At 40.1% G+C, this 24,702-nt stretch overlaps 1 protein-coding gene across 1 annotated transcript; it reads left to right on the plus strand.

Annotated features, from left to right (window-relative positions):
* The first annotated feature begins 1,108 nt into the window (after positions 1–1,108).
* pcsk9 (proprotein convertase subtilisin/kexin type 9) lies at positions 1,109–24,323 on the plus strand. Its single transcript, XM_059984088.1, has 12 exons — positions 1,109–1,387; positions 5,352–5,543; positions 7,131–7,254; positions 7,826–7,959; positions 9,357–9,498; positions 12,360–12,556; positions 13,284–13,467; positions 14,136–14,306; positions 15,047–15,195; positions 19,013–19,187; positions 21,148–21,311; positions 21,943–24,323. Exons 1-12 carry the CDS (start codon positions 1,220–1,222, stop codon positions 22,114–22,116), a joined length of 1,974 nt encoding a protein of 657 aa, XP_059840071.1. The 5' UTR covers positions 1,109–1,219; the 3' UTR covers positions 22,117–24,323.
* Positions 24,324–24,702: the final 379 nt, after the last annotated feature.

A 24,702-nucleotide genomic window follows, 5' to 3' on the forward strand; every position in this document is an offset into this window, starting at 1 on the left:
AACTTGTTCAATATTAGGAGTAGTTCAGCAAAGCAAATGAATGCATTCACTGAGGGCCCTCTGTTCAAAGAAAAATTAGAGGTGGACTTACAGAGACATTGCATATCCATGTCAAAGTTCAGCTGACTGGGGACTAGGAAACAGGAAACCGTCAAAACAACAGAGAGCTCCTGAGACCTCACTGATGGGAAAGGACAGGACTGCTGGAATCAGGACAGGAGGAAATATGTTTGCTGGGACAAGGGCAGGCTGAGACTGTAGTTCTGTTCCTGCACACTTGCTTGTGGTTCTTGGGCAGGAGATAGAAGTGGGATGTGCAAGACTCGGAAACAGTTAAACTGGACGCCGTGGAGGGAAAACCTGAGGAAGGTATGTGACCGGGAAATTTGCAGTGATGGGGTCATGGTCCATAGGGAGGTTTGAGGTGGTGCCTGGGAGGCAGGCACAGCTTAGATTGCCAGACCATCACAACATCACATTCGTGGGCTTGGTTCTTATTGGACCAGGTTAGAGTTAGCAAGAGGAAAGGGGAAAAAAATGAGACAGTCATTGGTGCGTTGACTATTAGCAGTGAATAGATCCAGAGAGAGGAAGAGACCAGATCTGGAGGTCCAGCTAGATTGCCAGTTCTGGAGGCAGAAGAAAGGTGAAGACCCCACAACAAAGGGATTTTTTGTTGTTTAACCTCACCTCACCAATGAGCGCTCCTTTCCGAATGTGGTCAGTGCCAACAGGACCCTTTCCCCCAGCTCAGACAAGCCTCGCAATTTCCCCGCACATATCTTCAGATTCTTTCAAAATAATGTGCACGACAGAAAATAGCCAGGTGTTAGAGGAGGGAATAATATTTATTTGAAAGCACTTCCTCTCGCCTTGGGCAGCAAGGTTGATGTTCAAACAGTAAATTTGGAGGGATTAGTGGCCTATTGATGAAAAGGGGCTGTCTTTCCCGGCTCCTTCTTTGTAATTTGATCGCTGTGGGCTTTCCTCCGTCAGGTAACGATTGATATGAATGGATGGTCCGATGTGTAAGCGGTGGCGTGATTATCAGCCCAGGGACCCTAATGACGCGGGGGTGGCGAGCTCACACCTGTCTGCACAGGTATATAAACCGGCAGCATGTACCAGAAACTACTGAGCGAGTTTACCACCAGCTTTCGCAGGGATAAGGACTATTTGTCCCGCATCTAACCCGCCGCTCTCATACGCGCTCTCCAGAATGGGCTGCTTCTGGGCAAGGTTACTGATTCTCTTCTGCTCTGCATCCTTTCAGGCCGCGTCGGACTTTGCAGGGGAACAGCGGATCGAGGACGGGGAGACTCTCCAGGGTTCTTTTGCTGAGAGGAGGATTCAGAACAAACCCGCAGCTTTTCACCGATCCAACACAGTAAGCTCCGCCTTGAGTTTCTCAGCATTCTGCAGCTCTGCAGTTTGTCTCTTGTCACTGTTTCCACTTTTATAATGATGTTCCAACCCCGCCATTTGTGCGCGCCTTTGCTTCAAACTTTGCTTCTCAGCTCGAAATCTTTCTGTGCGAGGCGACATCCTCATTGATGAAACGAGTGAAGGATGTGTCCAAAGAAGAAAGCGAACTTTGTACACTTCACACTTGCGGTTCAGTTCTTAAGCGGGCAAAAATCTGCAAACTGTGTCTTGCTTGGGTCCGAATCCGAATTAAAATTATATTATCTAGAAGGTTGCAAATTGTTGGCTGTATCCTAACTCCAGTAAGGACTAACTCTGTATCCTAACACTCAGTGCGTCCGCAACAATGAATGCTGGTAAACGGTAAATCGGGAAAAGTAACACAGTAGAGGGACCGGTTGACATCAGCAATAACCCCATCCATAAACAATTGTTTCCATGTTGGAAATTTCAAACAAAAGCAGAACATGCCGAAAATTATCCAGCAGGTCAGATAGCTTGGGCGGAGAGAGGAACAGTTAACGTTTCAGCTTAGTGATAACGTACTTCATGCAAAGTTGGGTGTGCCTCTCTGCTGACCATTCTGTCTTGCTCCCCCATAGCTGTCTGTACCATCCGTGTTTTTGTTAACGGATTCCTTGGATTATTGTTATTCCAGGATCTCTGGTGTAGTAATTGTTTCAATAAAAGACTGACTGCAACAGAGTGGTTCTGACAGATACCAGATGTATTTGGGAATTGATTAAAAAAAGCAGTATCCCTGTTTTATTGTTGGGCCAGAGATACTGGGCTCTTTACTTTGAAACGTTCAGCCCCCCGAACATATTTCACCGATCACAGGTATTTCGATTAAGACTAATCCGAATTTTAGTTCTATTTCGAGTAGTTATTCAGTTTCATCTAAAGTCAGGAGGGCTTTCTTTTAAAGCAGACTATCGAACAATGCAAGAGAAGATTATGCAAGGAAAAGTTAGTTGGTAATGGGGCATGCGTTGAACTAAAGAGAAGTAACAACATATGACTTGAAAACTTTGGATGAATAAAGGTTAGTTGTTTTGGGAGGGGGCAATAGGCCGAGATGTGTAAGTGCTTCCAATATTAATTTTGTGTTCTGCCCTGGATTCCTCGCTGGTGGACTGAGTTCAGGTGCGGAAATGTGGAGCAGCACACAATCTGCCGGAGGAAATCTACTGGTGAAGCAGCTTCTTCTACTCAGGAGTCCATTCAGAAGATAGTTTGTTGCTCCAGAGAATTGAATCCTCTGAATTTTCTTTATAGCCTCATGGTTACCTACTATCCACACTTTAGAATAATACAGGCAAGTTCTGGAGGAATAGAAAATTACAAATGTTACTCTACTCTTTCACAAGGGACGAAGGCAAAAGGCAGGAAATTATAGGGCAGTTAGCTTGACTGCAGTGGTTGGTAAGATGCTGGAGTCCATTATTATTAAGGATGAGGCCCTGAGGTTCTTGGAGGAACATTGTAAAATAGGCCAAAGTCAGCTAGTTTCCTTCAGGGAAATCATGTCTGACAAATCTGTTGGAATTCTTTGAAGAAATATCAAGCAGGATAGACAAAGGAGAATTGGTGGATGTTGCGTACTTGGATTTTCAGAAGGACTTTAACAAGGTGCCACACAATGAGGCAAAGATGCTGGCCTGGATAGCCGAATGGCTGACTGGAAGGAGGTAAAGCAAGCCTTTTCTGGTCGGCTGCCAATGGCTAGTGGTGTTCCACAGATGATTTTGTTGGGACTGCTTCTTTGAATGCTAAATTCAATGATTTGGATGATGGAAATGATGGCTTTGTGACAAAGTTTGTGGACAATAGAAAGGTGGAAGAGCAAGTAGTGTTGAGGAAGCAGGGAATCTGCAGGACTAGGACAAAATAGAAGAATGGGGAAAGAAGTGGCAGATGGAATGAAGTGTAGGAAAGTGTATGATCATTTAACTTGGTAGACGGAATGAATGTGTAGGCTATTTTCTCAATGCAGAGCAAATTCAGAAATCATAGGTGAAGAGGGCCATGGGTGTACTCATGCAGGATTCTCAAAAGGTGGTATTGGAGATGATGCAGAGGAGAGTCACAAGACTGATCCTGGGAATGAAAGGGTTAGTGTATTAGGATTGTTTAATGGCTCTGGTTTGTACTCACTGAAGTTTAGAAGAATGGGGGGAGGGGGAAGAGAATCTCATTGAAGCTTATCGAATATTGAAAAACTTAGAGTGGGCATGGAGAGGATGTTTTCTGTTGTTGGGGGGGGGGGCAGTCTAGGATCAGAGGGCACAGCCTCAGAATAAAATAATGTATTCTTTTGGAAAAAGGTGAGGAGGAATTTATTTAGTCTGAGAGTGAAGTGTGGAGGCCAAGTCTTTGAGTATATTTAAAGTGGAAGTTGATAGTTTCTTGATTAGTAGGGGCATCATAGATTACATAAAGAAAGTGAGAGAGTGGGGTTGAGAGAGATAATAAATGCCACGATAGAATGGTGGAGCAGACTTGATGGGCTGAATGGCTTAATTCTGCTCTGATGTCTTATGGAAGACCTGAATAGCAGACTGGTGGATGATTAGTGGAACAGACAAAGAGAAAAAAAGGCAGATGAGAGGTTAATATCTTGAATGCACGGTAGTCAAATTTGCTGATGATACCAGGATAACTGGGTTGAAAAGTTTTGAAAAGACATAGAAACTGCAAAAGAATATAGATCACGTGAGCAAGTTGGTAGATGGAGAATAATATGAGGAAAAGTGAAGTTGAAAGGAAATGAAACTAAGAATGAAAAAGGAATGACTTAAGTTGAGCGAAATTATAAAATGATGTAATACAAATTTATCTACAGAAATTAGCATACCACAGTATGTAATTGCAAAGGCTAATAGAATATTGTCTTTCTTGCAATGGACTAGAAAAAGGAATGTTTTGATGCAGCTCCAACAGCAAGACAATTGATAGTGTTCAGTCTAAACTCCCTACTAAATGAAGCTTGTGATTACATTGGAGACAATACACAAAGGGTTATCCCAAAAGATTGAGCAGTTTGGGCAGCACTCTTTGGAGCCTGGAAGACTGAGATGTGATTTATCTGAAGTAGAAAACTGAAAGATTTTGAAAAACAGATTTTGAGAGGGAATTGGTAGTGAAACGTTCTCTTAGCATCAATACTGACCAGGGGTGGGGGTGGGAATCTAGAACTCAAGGGTGTATTTTCAGAATAAATGGTCCCCCATTTTAGGCAGATGATGAGATATTTCTTCTTTCAAAGTACTGAGACTCTTTGGAATCCTCTACCTCAAGAGAGTTCTGGAAGCAGAGCTGTTCAGTTCTAACGAGTACAAGGGAGTCAGAATATAGCAGAGAATGTGGAAAGGTGTTGACACCAAGACTGGTTGAGCCATGATTTTAATGATATCGTGAAACAGCCTCATAAATCCAAGTGGCCTCCTCCTCCTGTTTCCAGAAAGATGGCAAATGTTGTAACTCTTTTTTGCCCTTTGAGATAATCTAGAAAGTCATTCAGATGTCCCCTTAGCTTCCATAAGGGTATGTTCCTGCCTGTCACATGCAAAAATAAAAACAAGTCCTCATAAGACTTATGTTATATGTTGTTCAATAATGCTCCCACAACTGTTTTGTTTTAATACATGCAATATACCTTATAAATGCAAGTTGGAACAGAAGGTTATTCATTCTAACAAGTACATTGAAATTATTTTGTAATTAGGTCTTATTCTGGGATCAAATCCATCAATAATTAATTAAGCATTTCTGCTTGATGGTGTGATGAACTAGAGAAAATCTGGTTAATTAACAGAAGATTTGAGTACTGACCAAGTAAACAATGTCCTGATTCATAGTTAAGATTAAAATCCATTTTTCAAGAATACTTAACTAAAATAACTCTTCCTTATTTGTATTTTCAGGATGCTTGGAGGTTGCCTGGCCAATACATAGTGGTGCTTAAAGAAAACACACACAATTCCCAGGCAGAACACACCATACGCAAGCTTCATAACAAGGCAGCCAAGCATGGCTATATGTCTGAACTTGTCCTGGTATTCCATGAGGTCTTCAAAGGCTTTGTCATAAAAATGAGCAGTGATATGCTGGACCTGGTAAAGTCCCTTTTGTTCAGCGTTGGGTGGGAAGAGGGGATTGAGGTGGGTTAAATATGAACAAGAAGCAGCAATGTGTTACATATGAGGGTGGCAGAGCGGTAGGACCAAATGTTACCTGTTGGTGTGTGTTCATTTGAACTGTTTAATGCATGTAAATGGCAGTATGATAACAATGCATAGATTCCTAGCTGAGATTATTGTGTAGTGGAGTATTTTGTTCAATACATTTCACCTCATTATAGGAAGGAAGTGGAAGCTTTACAGAGGGTGCAGAGGAGATTTACCAGGATGCTACCACAACTAGAGAGCCCTTCTTATTAGGAAAGATTGAGTGAACTAGAGCTTTTTTCTTGGGAGGAAAAGCAAATGAGAGGCAAGAGGCTTATGACTTAATAAGAAGCATAAATAAGGTGGTGAGCCAGTGCCTTTTCCCCTGGGTGGCAATGGCAAGTACAAGAGCATAATTTTAGGGTGATCCAAGGAAAGTATGGGGAAATGTCAGATGGAGCTTTTTGGTTTTTTTTACACACAGAGAGTGGTGAGTGCATGGAACAGCCTGCCGGGGGTGGTGGAAGAGGCAAATGCATTAGTGACTCTTAAGAGACTCTCAGATAAGCATATGGACGAAATAAAATTAAATGGCTACGTGGGACAGAAGGGTTAGATCGATCTTAGGGGTAGGTTTAAAAGATGTCAGCACACTGTTGTGGGCTGAAGGGCCTGTTTTGCCCCATGTTGGGGAAAGCTACAGCAGAACACTATTTTGGAGGATGTCACCCGTCATCCAGCCTTCTGCAGCCGTTCCTCTTCTTCATAACGTGTGTCTTTTCCACATTAATGTCTGGAAACCAATGTAAATAAAGGGGCAGGGAGAAAACAATTTACATAATCTTAAGATCAATACATATTTGCATATTAAGTCACCATTGCACCCTCTCAGTATCAACGGAAAGCGTACAAACGGAGAACAGCTATATACACATACCCGAGTGTTGAAGGAACTCCTTACGGGGGGGTTTTAGATGACCTTCAACAAATATATTAAAGTCAATAAACATTTGATATACACAATATATGGCTGGATTCTAAATTCAGTGTGGATCCAAGACAAAATCATTCCCTTCATTTTTATAGGTTACAAGGTTTTACCTTTGAGTAAACTTATGGATTCGTGTCCTGCTCTGGAGCCATGGTGACATAATCGATAGCTGATTCTCCAACCCAGTACTGAGGGAATGATGCACAGTTAGTTTCATACCCCACTTTTGAATTACAAGTTTATGGACAAATAACTCATTGCTATATCAATGAGTTCCCTCCAATACTGACTAATATGTCAACCAACATTAACTCAGAAATAGACTGTTCATTTTTGAACTGCATTTTGTAGAGTTTACGGTGCATTATTACTCATATTGCAATACTGACTACATTTCAGAAGAACTACATTGGTTGTAAATTGCTTTTGGAGTGCCCTTTGATGTTGTGAAATATTCTATACAAATGCAAGTCTTTCTATTCATTTTACTTTTCTCTGACAAATACAGTATTTAGAAATGCTTTTTTGTGTCATCTTTTGCACAGGCTCTGAGCTTACCTCACGTTGAGTATATTGAAGAAGACTCTTCTGTGTTTGCTCAGACTATCCCTTGGAATCTAAATCAAATTGTTCCTTCAGGGAACACAGCAGAACAGTACACCCCACCAAGTGAGTCCACTTTACCTAGATGCATAAAGAGCTTTTAGTAACTAATAACTAGACAAGCTAAACTAACTTGTCCTTTTATCATAATTAAGAAATTGTATGTTTAGTGTTTTTGCTTGTATATATTAATCGTTAATTGTGTTTTCTTTCACTTTCAATGTTATGTCGATCAATAATTCCCACGATAGAATTAAAATCCTTGTGCTGCACTTCATTAGTGTGTATTTGCACCCACGTTCAACTCTTGCCCTTTGCCATCAGATTTGTGAACAGTCCTTGAACACTACCTAACTATTCTACTTTTGTACTATTATTTACAAATGTTTTACTGCAACTTGCAGAAATTTTTACCTGCCACGACAAAACAAAATTCACAACAATTCAATCTCAAAATTGGTTGTACTAAGCCCAACTCCATGCTGTGAGCTGGCATCCGAGAGTAGCAGATGCATTGCAGTGTCAATTTGTGGCATTTCCCACTGTATTTACATGTGTGAAAACATCAGTTTGCAGTTTTCCTCCACCAGGTAGGTTGTAATTTAATACACTAATGTTTCACTGCATATTTTGTTAGATAATGGTGATCTGGCAGAAGTTTACTTACTCGACACTAGTGTACAGAGCAACCATCGAGAGATTGAAGGGAAAGTTTTTGCAACAGAATTTAAAAGTATTCCAGAAGAGGATGGCACTCGATTTTATCGCCAGGTAACTGAGTCACTTGGAAATTTTCAACCTAGATGAAGTGATTAATTGGATTCAGGGTGGGGATTTGTACAGCAAGAACAGAGGAACTGGATGTTGGTTTAATAATTAATTTCTTATTCCAAAGATCATTGGAAAAGATGACTATTGAGGAAAGCAGCAGATATGGATACATTGAAGTGCACCTGAAGACTACAACAAAATATTACTAACATACCCTTACTTGCACAGCAAAACCCTCTAAATTGTCTTGCATTTAGGATCCTACTTTTTTCACCCATTTAAAAACATTACTGAAAACTAATGATCCATTTTTAGTTTCCTTTCAAGTGAAGAATGGCTTCTTCACAGCTGCAGTTGGTAGTCAAGAGACCTTCATTACTCTGGGAATTATTGTAATTTAAACTTGACTATTTTCAGAGTGGCATTTTAAGTACAGATTAAACCAACATTATTGGCAGTGGAGGGGTGGGGAGCTGCTACTTCTCCCACTGTGTATAGGTCCCTAGTGCCACTGTCAAAACGGACCTACTGATGGGAAGTCACAGTCGTGTCAGAAGTGGAGAAAACCCTCGAGGTGCTTATCTTGAGTATTGTCACTGAATGTCTCGGTTCAGTTTGCCACATTGACGAAGATGCTTGAGTTCTTTGACTAACAAGGTAATTAAAATGCCTGAGGAAAATCTAAGTCAAAGTATCATTTATTATCAAAGTACATATGTGTACATATATTCTACCATGAGACTCAATTTATTGCAGGCATTTACAGGAAAATAAAGAAATATAATAGGATTAATTAAAAAAACTATACATAAACAAAGATGGACAGACAACTAATGTGCAAAAAACTACAATTGTGCAAATGAAAAATAATACTGGGAACCTGAGTTGTAAAAAGTCCTTGAAAGTGAGTTGTAGGATCAGCTCAGAGTTGTGGTGAGTGAAATTATCCACTCTGGTTCAGGGACCTGAACTTAGTGGTGCAGGACCCAAGGCCTCCATACCTCATGCTGGATGATAGCAGCAAGAAGAGATCATGGCCTTGATGGTGGAGGCCTGTGATGATGGATGCTGTTTTCTTGTAGCAGTGCTCCATGTAAATATGCTTAATCAGTGCTAATGATACTATCAATTCCCATTTTCATCATCTTTTCCAGGAACAATAATGTTTGCCCCATAAAAATTGAAAAGCAACATTAAGGGCATGCACTTGACAACTTTATTTACATACATGGGGACAAAATTATTTTCCTTGTGGCAGTACTTCCTGACGCAGTGTAGAGTAACATTGTGGTGGAAGTTTTGCATTTCTCTGTAGGTGCACAGATTGAGTTTAATATCTGGCTCCTGCTTAAGAGCTTCTCCAATGATCAGGTGGTTTTGCCTTCTTTTTCCTGCAGGCTAGTAAATGCGATAGCCACGGAACCCACACTGTGGGTGTGGTTTGTGGGCGCGACTCTGGTGTTGCCAAAGGAGCTAATATCCGCACTGTGAGAATTCTTAATTGCCAGGGAAGGGGTACTGTAAGTGGAGCACTGGCCGGTGAGTAGTGTCTTTATACTGGGACAAAACTGAATAGCTTTCTACATTGGGATTGTGCCAGGGAGGGAGGAAACTGTGAGCAGCATCAAGTCATTCACATTTATTTTATTGCCCTGATTACAGGGACCTTTGTACAAAATTTACACTACAATAACTTACATCTTCCCCAAGTTGTCAAGGCTTGGTTGACAAGGAAGCCATAGAAAAATATAAAACAGTTTCAAAGAACTGGGGCCAAATGAGAGTAATTTTGAATAAAATGAACTGAAGAGTAGAATACAGAGTTGGGGAGACAACTAATTCACAAAAATAAATTTATCTATTAATGTTGTGATTTTTGATATTTTCTTTTCTTTTTAAGTTGAACTGGACCATATATATGCACCTTTCTTCATAATTTGAATGTGGACCTAAATGCTATCACATGTTTGAAATGACAGTGTCAGTCTTGTATGTGGGACATCTGGGAGACATGTGGGACATGTGGAAGTGTTTTCACTCTGTTGTACAGTTCTAGCATTTTGAGTACATTCACAAATCCATAGGAGAGTATGCTTTTGCAGGAACAGCTTTTAGAGATCAAAGTCCTAATAGTGAACTTTGCACCTTTGGTGGGGGCATACATGATATTAGCAATTTTAGTTTTATGATCACATTTCAAAAATAACACTATTCTTAAAACCAGAAAAGTTCACCATTTTGTGCCCTGATATTAGCCATTTTACATCATTGCAATGATTATTTTCTCTGATGCTTGGCCATCTTTTAGTACTGATCACCCTGCCTGCTCCATTTTTCTTTTATCATTTTCTCTGAATTGATTTTCTGACACAACTGTCTTGGGAGCTGGTTCTCCTGTATTTCACACCAGTGTACTGAAGATTCAAGACTCCAGTTTAAATAGCCCTCCCCCCCACCAGAAGTTTTCATGTTTTATTATCTTACAACATTGAATCATAGTGGATTTAATTTGGCTTTTTGACACAGACCCTTTCATGTCAAAGGGAAAACGGATTTCTACAACGTGATCTGAATTAATTACAAATATAAAATACAAAATAATTGATTGCATGAGTGTTCACCTGTTCACCCCCCCTTTATATGACACACCAAATAATCACTAGTGTAGCCAATTGGTTTCAGAAGTCACACAATTAGTTAAATGGAGATCACCTGTGTGCTGTCAAGCTGTTTCAATTGATTGTAGTAAAAACACACCTGTATCTGGAAGGTCCAACTGTTGGTGAGTCAGTATCCTGGCAAAAACTACACCATGAAGACAACTGAACACTCCAAGCAACTCCACATAAAGGGTTGTTTTGAAAAGCACAAGTTAGGAGGTGGATACAAGAAAAAGTCACTGAATTAAGTCAATCATCAAGAAATGGAAAGAATATGGCACAGCTGTAAACTTACCGAGAGCAGGCTGTCCTCAAAAACAGAGTGACCATGCAAGAAGAGTAGTGAGGGAGGCCACCAAGAGACCTAAAACAACTCTGGAGGAGTTACAGGCTTTAGTGGCTGAGATGGGAGAGATAGCACATACAACAACTGTTGCCCGGGTGCTTCACTTGTCACAGCTATATGGGAGAGTGTCAAAGAGAAAGACAAAAAAAACATGAAATATCAGCTATTTTCCCAGAAGGCATGTGGGAGACTCTGAAGTCAGCTGGAAGGTTCTATGGTCTGATAAAATCAAAATTGAGCTTTTTGGCCATCAGACTATACACTACGTTTGGTGTAAGCCAAACACCGCACATAATCAAAAACACACCATCCCTACCATGAAGCACGGTGGTGGCTGCATCATGCTGTGGGGATGCTTCACTGCAGCAGCCCCTGGAAGGCTTGAGAAGGTAGAGGGTAAAATGAATGCAGCAAAATACAGGGAAATCCTGGAGGAAATCTGATGCAGCTTGCAAGAGAACTGTGACTTGAGAGAAGATTTGTTTTCCAGCAAGACAATGACCCCAAGCGTAAAGCCAAAGCTACACAGGAATTGCTTGCAAACAAAGTTAATGTCCTACAGTGGTCAAATCAGAGTCCAGACCTCAATACAATTGGGAATTAAAAGGGCTGTTCCCTCACATTTCCCATGCAAGCTGACAGAGCTTGAGCACTTTTGTAAAGCAGAATGGGGAAAAATTACAGTGTCCAGATATGCAAAGCTGATAGACACCTATCCACACAGACTCAAGGCTGTAATTGCTGCCAGAGGTGCATCCACTAAATATTGACTTGAAGGGGATGAAAACTTATGCAATGAGTTATTTTGATTTTTGTATTTATAATTAATTTAGATTACTTTGTAGGCATTTGTTTTCACTTTAACACAGAGTATTTTTCTGTTGATCAGTGTCAAAAAAAGCCAAATTAAATCCACTGAGATTCAATGTTGTAAAGCAATAAAACATGAAACTTCTGGGGGGGTGAATACTTTTTATAGGCACTGTCTTTCATACATTGAAACGTAGTAAAGTGCATCATTTGCATTAACAGCTAACACAGCAGAGGGTGTACTGGGGGCAATCTATAAGTGTTGCCACACATTCTGGCATCAACAGAGCATACCCACAATGCTCGGCAGAACAAAGCAGCAAAGCAAACTCCTTTCCTCTCTAACCACTCGCACAGATAAATATCTTCTGTCCCCAGGAGAGGCTGCCTTCAACTTACAGCTTCTAGCAGTGTATTCAAATCAAAGAGAAAATGCCGTGGTTCTGTTAAAATTGAGGTTTGCGTTTTTATCCATAAGAGCTAACAGAATCTGAATTCATTCCATTGCCAGAACTGAGATCTAAGCAGGTGAGACAGAAATTCGAGGCGGCTCAAAAGGTGACTACTCTGCCTCTACTTTTTAGGTTTGGAGTTCATCAGAAAAACTCTGATGGTTCAGCCTTACCAACCTGTAATTGTGCTGCTGCCCTTCGCTGGAGGATATAGTCAGACTCTGAACTCAGCCTGCAGACAATTAGCATGGACAGGCGTAGCGTTGATTGCAGCTGCCGGAAATTACAAGGATGACGCCTGTTTGTATTCACCAGCCTCAGAACCGGAGGTACATTTGTCTTTCTGACTGCAACAAGCAGGGTTGATAGTTCAGTTGGTTTAAGGAAACGTGCAGGTATTAGGATTGAGCTTTGTGCTTCAACAATGCATGATCATTGACGTCCCAGGGTTGTTCCTAATGGTTTTTTTGGGGCGTAGAAGTGAAAGGTTCTTGGAAAGTGCCCCTTCCTATGTTTGTATATGCTGTACTTATACTGTATACACAGTGTTTAAAATGGGCATGGTTTACATGTCTATATTTACAACTTCTCGCCTTATGCTTTTTTAAAATCTTCACTTGCCAATGATTTACATCAGTCAATTGGCCTGCCCCTTGCACTCCTTTACTGGCTTAATAGCCTAACGAGGTCATATAGCAGAATTCCTAAAACAGGAAGATTAACAGTTAGCTTAAAAAGTTTTCAAATGTTCTAATTATATCAAATCAAGTTGACTGGAAGATTTGATAATTGTTTTAATTACAACTAATGGATGCAAATGTCATATCCAAGCAACTTAAAAGTGATTCAAACAAAGTATCAGATATATTATACAGAAACTGGAGTTTGTATGTTCTCCAGCTGCTCCAGTTTCCTCCCATGTTCCAAGGGCATATGGTTAATTGGTCACATGAATGTAATTGGGTGTTGTGGGCTTGTTGGGTTGTTAGCATGCTGCATCTCCAAATAAATAAGTAAATAAATAAATAGCAACGAGCAGCTTGTTATCTTTTTCAGGTCATCACTGTAGGTGCCACAAATCGTGACAACCAGCCGACCACAAGTGGAACCCTAGGAACTAACTTTGGTCGTTGCGTTGATCTTTTTGCTCCTGGCGATGACATTGTTAGTGCTTCTAGTGACTGTGTCACGTGCTTCACCTCGAAGAGCGGAACATCACAGGCAGCAGCTCAAGTGGCAGGTACACAGTGCTGAAGGCAGTGGGGCTGATGAAGTGCTAGCGCTCAAATAGCCACTGCCTCACGGAAATTCGGCGCCGCCTTTTGGAATGCACAGGTCCCATTTTTCACGCCAGCTGCCAGATTCACTCATGTTCATGTGGAAAGGTGCAGTCTAAGACTTGATAACCAAGGTGGACACTTTTACAGCTTCTTGTTAAGATCTCCTCACTCTGCAGCTCTTGCCTGTAGTGAACTTGCTGGAGCACAATTAATAATTCTTATTACATGTTGTCACTGGAGATAAACCTACAGTTATCCCTTGGGTCATGAGTCTTCTGTTCTTGCTATCAGGTACAGGTTCAAGAGAAATTAACAGCTTTTCCTCTAGACGAAAGGCTCTGTGCTCCATATCCAGCACCTTAAATTTGCCAGCTTTGAGGGAAAAAAACACAGGTCTGTCCTAAGTATTGAATACAGTTGACGTGTATAAGCATGTTCATATTCTTTTTTTTAAATATCTTTTGAATGACCAAGTCGGAGGACATTCATGTGTCCTTTTCTGCTCCCAACGACACATTTTTGTCAGAGGCAATTACGTGGTCCAGTTTATCTCATCTACTGGAACCACTAAAAAGAAAGTTGATGTTATTCATTGGATATCTTTTTGACTTGCTTTTTTCCTCTACAGGCATTTCGGCGATCATAATGAACGCTGACCCTAACATCACGGTATCTGAACTACGCCAGAGACTTATTCATTATTCCACAAAGAAAGCAATCAATGACATCTGGTTTCCAGAGGATCAGCGTTTAGTCACACCCAACAGAATTGCAGGATTGTCTTCGCCTGTACTAAAGGGTGAGTAAACAGAAAATACTGATTCAGTTTCAATATTATCTATTTGAATTAATTATAAAAAGTAGTGAGGGTACAAAATAACCAACATGTAGATTAGCATGTGTCATTAGTAATCTGTTGTACCACTTCTGAATTACATCTAGCAAACACGAAGAGCATAGAACTCAGGAGCAGGACCTTCAGCTCATGATGTTTGTGCCAAACATTATGCTGAATTAAACTAAATTTCTTCTGCCTGTACATAATCCACTTCCCTCCATTCCCTGCAATGTTTGTGGAGATTCTCAATAATTTGGATTCAGCAAGTCATTTAATTGTAAAGTTCCCTAACAAATGAAGAGAACAACTTTCACTTTTATGCCCAACTCTCCTGCACTTTGTTTGGTCTGTGTGGTTAGCCTGTATTGTTACCTCCTCTAATCCCTTCATTTTCTTTTGTTATAAGTGTGTGCCATTTGCTAACAGATGAACCACACACAACATCTGGATGTGGTTCTAACAAAAGGCAATGTGCAGGTACAGCAGGCTATTAAATGATGTATGTAGACCGAAAACTGTTGCCATGGTTGCCATCTTGTATTTTTGTATAACGCCCAAGTGGTGCAGTCTTTCATTGATTCTATTATAGATTTATTGAGTATGGCGGCAAGAAGAAAATGGAAGTCACGGCTGTATATGGTGACATATGTGTACTTCAATAATAAATTTACTTTGAACTTTGATATGCCATCTGCTTACAGAGAATCAGCTGTTGTGCAGGACCGTGTGGTCAAAGAGATCAGGACTGGCACACTCAGCCAAAGCTACCGTGCACTGTGACAAGAATGAGGAAATGTTCAGTTGTTCAAGTTACTCAAAAAATGGAAAGAGAAGAGGGGAACATATAGAGGTAAAACATGGAGAAAGTTTATGTTGCAACATATTGATCACGATCTCAATTGCAATGACTAATAGAAAGGAGAACATCCACAAAGACTAGGGAGAAAATGATGGATGAAGATATTGAGTTGATACTAGAATGTTAAAAGACATTTTGTGGATCCAGTAAGGGCAATGGTGGTAAAATGAGGTGAATTGATGAAGGCAGGTCATAACACATTACAGCAGTGAAGTACAGTACCAGCTTCCCAGTATTAAAAAAAATCTTTTAGAATTGGGTCTAAGTAAATCAGACAGTTTGAGCAAATTGAATGCAACTTAATGGTGATGAGTAGTGGATCAGGGTAGAGCACATGGTGTGCCCTGGCTGCCCAACCAATGCTCTACACTCTTCCCAGTGCATCAGTTTATTACTATTATTAAATAGTTCAGCATCCCAAAGCATACCACCTGTATTTTGCCTAGGAAATCATATAACCATATAACAATTATGGGACTGAAACAGACCATCTCGGCCCTTCTAGTCCGTGCCGAACGCTTACTCTCACCGAGTCCCACCGACCTGCACTCAGTCCATAACCCTCCATTCCTTTCCTGTCCATATACCTATCCAATTTTACTTTAAATGACAAAACCAAACCTGCCTCTACTACTTCTACTGGAAGCTTGTTCCACACAGCTACCACTCTCTGAGTAAAGAAATTCCCCCTCGTGTTACCCCTAATCTTTTGCTCCCTAACTCTCAACTCATGTCCTCTTGTTTAAATCTCCCCTACTCTCAATGGAAAAAGTCTATCCATGTCGACTCTATCTATTCCCCTCATAATTTTAAATACCTCTATCGTCTCCCCTCAACCTTTTACGCTTCAAAGAATAAAGACCTAACTTGTTCAACCTTTCCCTGTAACTTAGATGCTGAAACCCAGGTAACATTCTAGTAAATCTTCTCTGTACTCTCTCTATTTTGTGAACATCTTTCTTATAATTCGGTAACCAGAACTGTACACAATACTCCAAATTTGGCCCTACCAATGCCTTGTACAATTTTAACATTACATCCCAACTCCTATACTCAATGCTCTGATTTATAAAGGCCAGCATACCAAAAGCTTTTTTCACCACCCTATCCACATGAGATTCCACCTTCAGGGAATTATGCACCATTATTCCTAGATCACTCTGTTCTGCATTCCTCAATGCCCTATCATTTACCATGTATGTCCTATTTTGATTATTCCTACCAAAATGTAGCACTTCACACTTATCAACATTAAACTCCATCTGCCATCTTTCAGCAAACTCTTCTAGTTCTTCTCTGCAAGCTTTGAAAACCTACTTCATTATCCACAACGCCACCTACCTTAGTATCATCTGCATACTTAGTAATCCAATTTACCACCCATACATCCAGATCATTAATATATATGACAAACAACATCGGACCCAGTACAGAAACTATTGAAACTAATGGCATTGTGATCACTGGACCCTAATGCTCCTGAACACATACCTCCGCCATCTGACCTATCTCATTCCCTAACAGGAGATCCTACAATGTCGCTTCTCTAGTTGGTGCCTCTATGTGTTGCTGCAAAAAACTATCCTGCACACATTTTACAAACCCCAACCATCCAGCCCTTTTACAGTATGGGCTACCCAGTCTATGTGTGGAAAATTAAAATCTCCCAGTCACAACCCTATGCCTACTACAAATATCTGCTATCTCCTTACAAATTTGCTCCTCCAATTCTCGCTTCCCATTAGGTGGTCTATAATACACCCCTATAAATGTTACTACACCTTTCCCATTCCTCAATTCCATCCAAATAGCCTCCCTAGACGAGCACTCTAATCTATCCTGCCAGAGCACCGCTGTAATATTTTCTCTGACAAGCAAAGCAACACCTCCCCCTCTTATCCCTCCGATTCTATCACAACTGAAGCAACAAAATCCAGGAATGTTTAGTTGCCAATCACACCCCTCCTGCAACCATGTTTCACTAATAGCTACAACATATTTCCAGGTATCAATCCATGCTCGAAGCTCATCCATCTTTCTTACAATGCTCCTAGCATTAAAATAAATGCATTTAAGAAATTCTCCACCTCTTCCTCTCTGTTTATCTCTTAACAGTGCAAACAACTTTACTATCTTCTTTTTCTTCCTTCTCCCATACATCTGTTCCTACACTTTGGTTTCCCTGCCCCCTTGTATCTAGTTTAAATCCATTAGAACCTCTCCAGCAAACTTGCCTGCAAGAATATTTGTCCCCCTCCAGTTCAGATGTAAACTGTCCCACTGAAACAGGTCCCACCTTCAATGGAAAAATGCCCAATTATCTATAAATCTGAAGCCATCCCTCCAGCACCATGTCTTCAGCCACATGTTGATCTGCTCTATCTTACTATTTCTAAACCCACCTGCATGTGGCACTGGTAGCAATCCTGAGATTGCTATCCTGGAGGTCCTATCCTTTAACTGGGCGCCTAACTCCTTAAACTTACCTCACTCTTCCTACCGACGTCATTGGTCCCTACATGGACCACAACATCCGGCTGCTCACCCACCCTGTTGAGAATACTGAGAACTTGATCTGAGATATCGTGGACCCTGGCACCAGGGAGGCAATAGACCATTCGGGATTCTCGATCTCTTCCACAGAACCTCCTATCCATCCCCCTATCACTACTGCTGCCCTCTTTTCCCTCCTTCCCTTCTGAGCTGAGAGTCCAGTCTCGGTGCCAGAGATGCAACCACTGCAACTTGTCCCTGGTAGGTCATCCCCACCAACAGTATCCAAAACGGTATACTTACTAATGATGGGAACGGCCACAGGGGTGCTCTGCTCTTCCTGTCTAATCCCCTTCCCTCTCCTGACAGTCACCCAGCTACCTGTCTCCTGACTCTTAGGGGTGACTATCTCCCTGAAACTCCCAAATGATCCAAAGTTCGTCCAGCTCCAGCTCCAGCTCCCTAACATGGTTCGTCAGGAGCTGCAGCTCGATGCACCTTTTGCAGGTGTAGTCATCAGGGACAATTGTGCTCGCCCTGACTTCCCACATACTGCAAACGGAGCACTCAACTGCCCTAACTGCTGCCTCCATTACCTACTCCTAAGCTAATTAGATCAATTAAAGGAGCTTACCTGGCCTTACCTCACTGGGAGTGAAGCGCGTCCTCAGCCTCTGCTCACTTTTTAAATTCTCCCACTGATCTCAGAGGCCGACTTTCACGTGCCTGCGCAGTCTAGCCTCCTTTCCCCAGTCGGTTAAAAAAAAACGGCTTCTCTCCGAGATGCCATCACTTCTTCCTCTCCGCCTCTTGCTTTGATTTTAGAAATCATTGTGAAAGAACAAGAGGACAGAAATTCCATAGCCTCAAAACTTTGCATTTTGGTACTTGCTCTTCATGCTCGATTGGTTATATGTTGTACAAACACCAAGATACTGGAGAATGTATTCAGAGTGCTGGAATTTGTTATAAGGTTTATCAGGGGAGGACTGTTTACAACAGTGCCAATAGATTAACAACAGAAGACTATACTTAAGTCTTATTTGACAATCACCTTTGCTGAACAGTGCCTACTCTGGATTTATCATCAAGGGAGAACAGGCTTCCAAGGGTATTAGCAACATTAGATTTAGGGATTTTCAAATGATCATTTTACTACAGCAACCTTAAAACACAGTACTACTTGCATTTCAATGCCAACTTCAAAGTCTGAGCTAAAAATAATTCCTGCAATTGCAGTGGCAATTTTAGGTAATTCAGGTCGTTGGTTTCCTTGTAAATGAAATTCTTTTTGTGTTCTACATAAATATTCCAGGAAGACCAAGGCAAGAAGTGTGTAGCTCACAATGCTGTTGGGAATAATGGGGTTTATGCAGTTGCCAGGTGCTGCACTTGGCCAAGAACTGAATGCCTTGTCAACGCAAGTTCAGTGGCTGATGATGGCACCACACAAATGGCAGGCTGTCCACACAAGGAGTTTATCCTCACTGGTAAGCAATGTCCTGAGAAATGTGGCTGTATGGGAGTGAGAGATGTCCTATCTCTATATAAAGCATTTGATGGCTCTGGGCCTATACTTGCAGGAGTTTAGAAGAATGAGGGGGATCGCAGATTGAATATTGAAGGACCCAAATAGGGGAGAAATGGAGATGTTTCCAATAGTGGGAGAGTCTAGGACCAGAGGGGAATAGCCTTAGAATAGGATGTCTGTTTAGAACACAGAGGAAGAGGAATTTCTTTAGGTAGAGGTTGGTGAATCTGTGGAATTCATTGCCAAAGAAGGCTGTGGAGGCCAAGTGTTTTCGGTATATTTAAAGTAGAGGTTGATAGGTTCTTGATTAAGGGCATCAAAAGTTACAGGAAGAAGTAAGGAGAATGGGGTTGAAAGGAAAAAATAAATCAGCCATGATCAAATGGTGGAACATACTCAAATGGCTTAATTCTGTTCCTATGTGTTATGGTCTGATAAAAATGAATTCAAAGAGCTGAGCAGATGAGCTTTCCCAGTTTTTGTCAAGGAACAGAGGTGGATAATTGTATCAAATTGTGTGCAGGTTCCAGATTCAACTTTCTGTCTGCACTGAGACTACGAGTACAATTATTGGTCTAATCCATTCAGGGTGCCTGCATGCACTTCCCGTTTCACAGTGCCCTGGCTGGAGGCTCCAGGATTATTTGGAGTTAGGCATGATGTTGGCCACCTTTGCTGAAAGCCCAGTTCCTATATGGTGGCGAGATGAAGTTAATGGTTGATAACTAGAGACAAAATTGATCAATAGATTATGAGCTAGATTTTAGATTAATCTTATACATATATTCTCTATCAAACAGGTATCATTTAGGTAGAAACTGATCTTCAGAAACATAATTTTAAAGCTATTGATAGTGATCGTTGGCTTAAATAATTCTGGCTTATGGTTTCCGCGTGGTCAATCAAACTGGCATTTTGAAAATCAAATGTTTGCATAGTTTTAAAATTTGAAATAGAACAAAATGCTTGGAACACCCAGCTGGTCAGGCAGCATCTATGGATAGAAAAACAACTGATGCTTAACCGCAGATTTTGCCTGAACTGCTGACAGCTTCCATTATTTTCTTTTTCTAATTACAAAGATCTTGCCTTTGCTGTGGCCTCAGACTTTGAAAGTTCAGGTCAGAGAGATGGGAATATTGGGAAAAAATTAACAGGAATACACAGGCTCCACCAAACCCCTTCAGTGATTTGTAAAATACAGTGGGAGTGAAAAAGTACCCTTTTGTTAAACAGAACTGTGACTGTAAGGCACTGTGCAGCTTCTTGAATAATAACTTAATTGCTCTAATATAACCTGTGCATTCTGCAGAATTGTGTTTCAGAAACCTGATATATATAGGGGCTTCACAGTTTGTACAGAAAAATCCTCATGAAACACATACTTCAGAGCTTTGGAAAATCTTAAACTACATGCAACATGAACAGTCCTATGTGGCTATATAAAAAAAATCTTTAAACTGAGAGGAATGATTTGACTAACTTCCTAAGATTTAAGATTATTTATTGTTATTCTTCAAGTATAAAGGAGAGTGAAATGACTGTTATTTCAGATCTGATGCATCATAAAAAAAGCATGAAGAATATAAAAATATAAACTTAAATACATAAGATTAGCTTATACATAGACTGATTGTATGTACATAATGTGATGCTGGGTACAGGAATATCTGCACCTAAGGTGACTGACAGGAGAGATAAAGTAGTTATGGTGCACTGGGTTAATGTGTGGAGTTGTTGATCACTCTAACAGCTTGGGGAAGTAACTGTCTTTGTGTCTGATGGTCCTGGTGTGGATGCTGTCCAAACGTAGCTGTGCAGTCCCAATGCATGCAAAGAATCAGTGAAATTGTTTTCCTGAAAGTCATTTTAGGAAAGTGATTCCAAAGGAAATAAACAACTTTTCCCATTGCTTGCAGGCTGCAGCTCACATTCCTTTTCAACATTCAGTGATACAACAATGCCTCATGAAAACAAGAAGTGTCTTGGGCAAAAGGAGACAATCTCACATGCTATCTGTTGCCAAGCTCCAAGTCTTGTGTGCAAGGTGAAGGAACAACATTCCACAGGCCAAATGGAAAAGGTAAGACTATATTCTAAACATTCAAAATTCTTTTTAAAGTCTTTACTCTAGGGATGGACAATGCAAGAAAGGGTTTATAAAAACATTTCTATTGTTAAAGTTTATTTTCTACAGGAAAACAATGAACACAAGAGCAACACAATCTTGAACCCGAGGATTGTTTTCTTTACATTGTTAAAGGATTTGCAAAAATAATGCAGTTACCAGGCAAGCAGCCAGATTATTTACCTAAATCAAATATTAACATTGATTCATTGGGAGACAGCAGCAACATATTTTCCATTTGCCAATGCTCTTCTTAAATCTGATTAAATGCATAAAAACCAGTACCATTGAATAGTTCCAATAAATAAAAATTTTGCAATGAATATTTTGCATTTCCTTCTGAAGGGAACTGCTAATGATTCTTAGTTAATTTAAAATAACATCAGGAACCTTAGTTTTGATTTTTAAGATTGCTAGACTTATATTGGTTGGACTCTGCCATCCTGTAATTTTAAAAGTATCTGGCTTGGCACGATCCCATAATTCCTACTGGCTGAAGTTAAAATATGGGATTTAGTCCCCCAGGCAGAGTTTGCCTGTACTAATAGATTTGGATGTGTTGTTGATTATTTGCTTTAATTTCCAGGTGATGGTGTCATGTGACGAAGGCTGGACCCTGACTGGTTGCAGTGCATATTCCCATGGGTCACACACTCATGGAGCATATGCTGAGGACAACACCTGTGTGGTAACTTACACAGGAAAGGGGAAAGGTGCAGCAGCCATTGGCATTTGCTGCCAGAAGAGGAGAGAACTGTAGTCTGATTAAAATGTCCTTTGGTGTGTTCCCTCATCCCCTCTCGCAATTTTTATATACTTCTCTTTTTTCCGGTAAGGCAGGCAGTCTTGCTGTGGTTTAGTCTATGGGAAAGGGCAGCTCTCTTTTACCCAGCTTGGAAAACCTGGATTGATGTAATCAGGGCAAATACTGGTGAACAGCTTTCTCTGACAACTGAGCTCAAACCTTCCTCCTAAAATTAGATATAGTTTACAGCAAGTGGAATTAAGGAACAGGCCAAATTCCCCAATTCTTGTGTCTGAACAAAGCTTAGATAATGTCAAATGATTATAGTTTATTTGATTTACTTTCCTTTTGGGAGAATACTTTCTTGCTTAAAGCTTTTTCAGGCACTATCAACCTGTAAATAGTTTTATGAGAGCATGTCAGCATTAATATAATCATTGGTAATTGCTGAGAATAACAATGATTCACTACAAAATGAAATACCTCCAGCATTTACTGATAACTACTAAATGCAGCTAGGATGTTAGAAATTCATGGCAAAGTCCGGTCACTCCAGAACAAACACGTTAATATCGCACATGTCCATCAAAGTCAGTGGGCCTTCACTTACCACATTCCAAAATTCACAGCCAAGTTTATTCAAAATATTTTTTTGAAGCCAATTGTTCAAGTAAACGTGCATAATGTTGTACCACCTTTGTTTCAAAATGAAGGATAAACTTTCCATTAGACTATTCAGGGATACAGAATTAAAATAAGGAAACTGTTTCCTTAGTACATCATGCTTGTTTGAAGAATTATGCCATTTGGAAAAACATTAATTTTTTTTTAAAAACAAAGACAAAATATTTGGTTTCAATTAAACCTTAATTCCAGTTTTCTTGCTCTGGTGCTTGCAGTATGAATTAGTTATTGATTCTTAATCTGAACACCAAGGCTTATGTTACACCAAACTATCAGACATCCAATGAGAAATATATGTAACTTCCTGAAACTTAAAAAGTCACGCAGCCATAGAAGTATTTCTCACCTTTAGTTTTGGATGGAGAAAAGACATGGGATTTCAACAATATCTAGTTTCCTTATTGAATGCGTGTTCCCTGTCAGACTATAACATACTACAAAGAAACATTTATACTCAAAGAAACAGTGAAAAGACCATTTCTATTACTCATTTTGTATTTTTGATATCTTTATAGAGTGAGCAGCTCATTTGCTTCCCACAGATAAACCAATCCATTGCTGTGACATAATTCAGATTGGTGAATACCTCTTACCTGTTATTTCTACTCTTGGATGCCCATCACCATAGACGAGTCTCAAGTACTTTCAACACACCTTTAATATTCAGTCATCATGTAAGTGCTTGGCACTAAGGGAAGATACCTGGCTATTAGTGCAGTGGATGTACAATCACATCCTTTAAAACACACAGATTGTAATTACAGTTCTGAAAATGAGGCTGGTGTTTATGGAACAGAAATAACCAAGATTTGAACATGCACATGAATTTTCCCCCAAGCACGTTGGATGAAAGACATAAAAGATCACATATTTATTGGAATTGATTCAATGTGGACACTTGAGCTCATCTTGATTATATCATCTGATGTCCTCGCTTCTCAATTATGCTGAAAATAGAAACAACTTGGAGGAGGTACAAGTTTACAAGCACCTTAGTGTCAGTGAATGCCCTAAGAGGCAGAGAAAAGATGAAATAAAAAGCAGCCAAAATGAAATTCGACTATTACAAGTTTCCTCATGATCAAAGTTTGTAGTCATGGAATCCAATTAACCCAATTTACATATGTGAAGGACTTTGCTTTCATTGGAATAGAACTTCATTTTTTGGCAGGTTAGGTTTTCCAAAATTCCGAATAATCAATGCTTGTAATTCACACTTTAGTGGATAATAGAAGATTTAAAGTGGTAGCTGAACTGAATTTTACTACCTTATAATATGCTGAATTTCTTACCTGCATTATAACCTCGTAGGCATTACTATTCACTGTATGCGAAAGGGATAAGACATCCAATAGTAAAAGAATTGTGTATATACACAGAAAGTTAGCACCAAACTATTTCAAAATCCCACCAGATTTTATTGCTACCAACATCTGTAAATATTTTTGAGAATATGATTTTATACTTTTTTGTACGGTTTTGTATACATTACACGTCGTTAATAAAGCGAAAACTGCTTTATATCAGTGAAATAGTCACCTCTTTCCTTCACCAGAGATTGACTGACATTACCAAGATAAATTGCATTTGGTTTTACGTGATGCTGAAAAATGTTATTAGTTTACAGATATAACCAATGTGACAACTAAGCAGAAGACAAATGCTGTAATCTGGAGCAAAAGGCAAGCTGCTGGAGGAATGCAGTGGGTTAGGCAGCATCTGTGGAGGGAAGTGGACAGATGACATCTCAGAGTACTTCACCGTCAGGTTTTCAACATAGCAGTTACACATGTTAATACAAACAATCCTGTGACTAATAATATGGCCAAAATTTGGTGGTAATAAACTTTTTCTAAGTCTTTATATTCTACAAATTAAGTAGTGCCCCAGACTGCACTACTGATGACTATATTGGCA

This window comes from Hypanus sabinus, chromosome 11, assembly GCF_030144855.1.
Source record: "Hypanus sabinus isolate sHypSab1 chromosome 11, sHypSab1.hap1, whole genome shotgun sequence".
NCBI lineage: Eukaryota > Metazoa > Chordata > Chondrichthyes > Myliobatiformes > Dasyatidae > Hypanus > Hypanus sabinus.

Bases quoted from the DNA above. Each gene is read 5' to 3' on its own strand.
- pcsk9 (XM_059984088.1), top strand. From the start codon at position 1,220: ATGGGCTGCTTCTGGGCAAGGTTACTGATTCTCTTCTGCTCTGCATCC. The intron at 9,499-12,359 runs GTGAGTAGTGTC...TCTACTTTTTAG, and splicing joins TGTAAGTGGAGCACTGGCCG to GTTTGGAGTTCATCAGAAAA. The intron at 12,557-13,283 runs GTACATTTGTCT...TATCTTTTTCAG, and splicing joins CACCAGCCTCAGAACCGGAG to GTCATCACTGTAGGTGCCAC.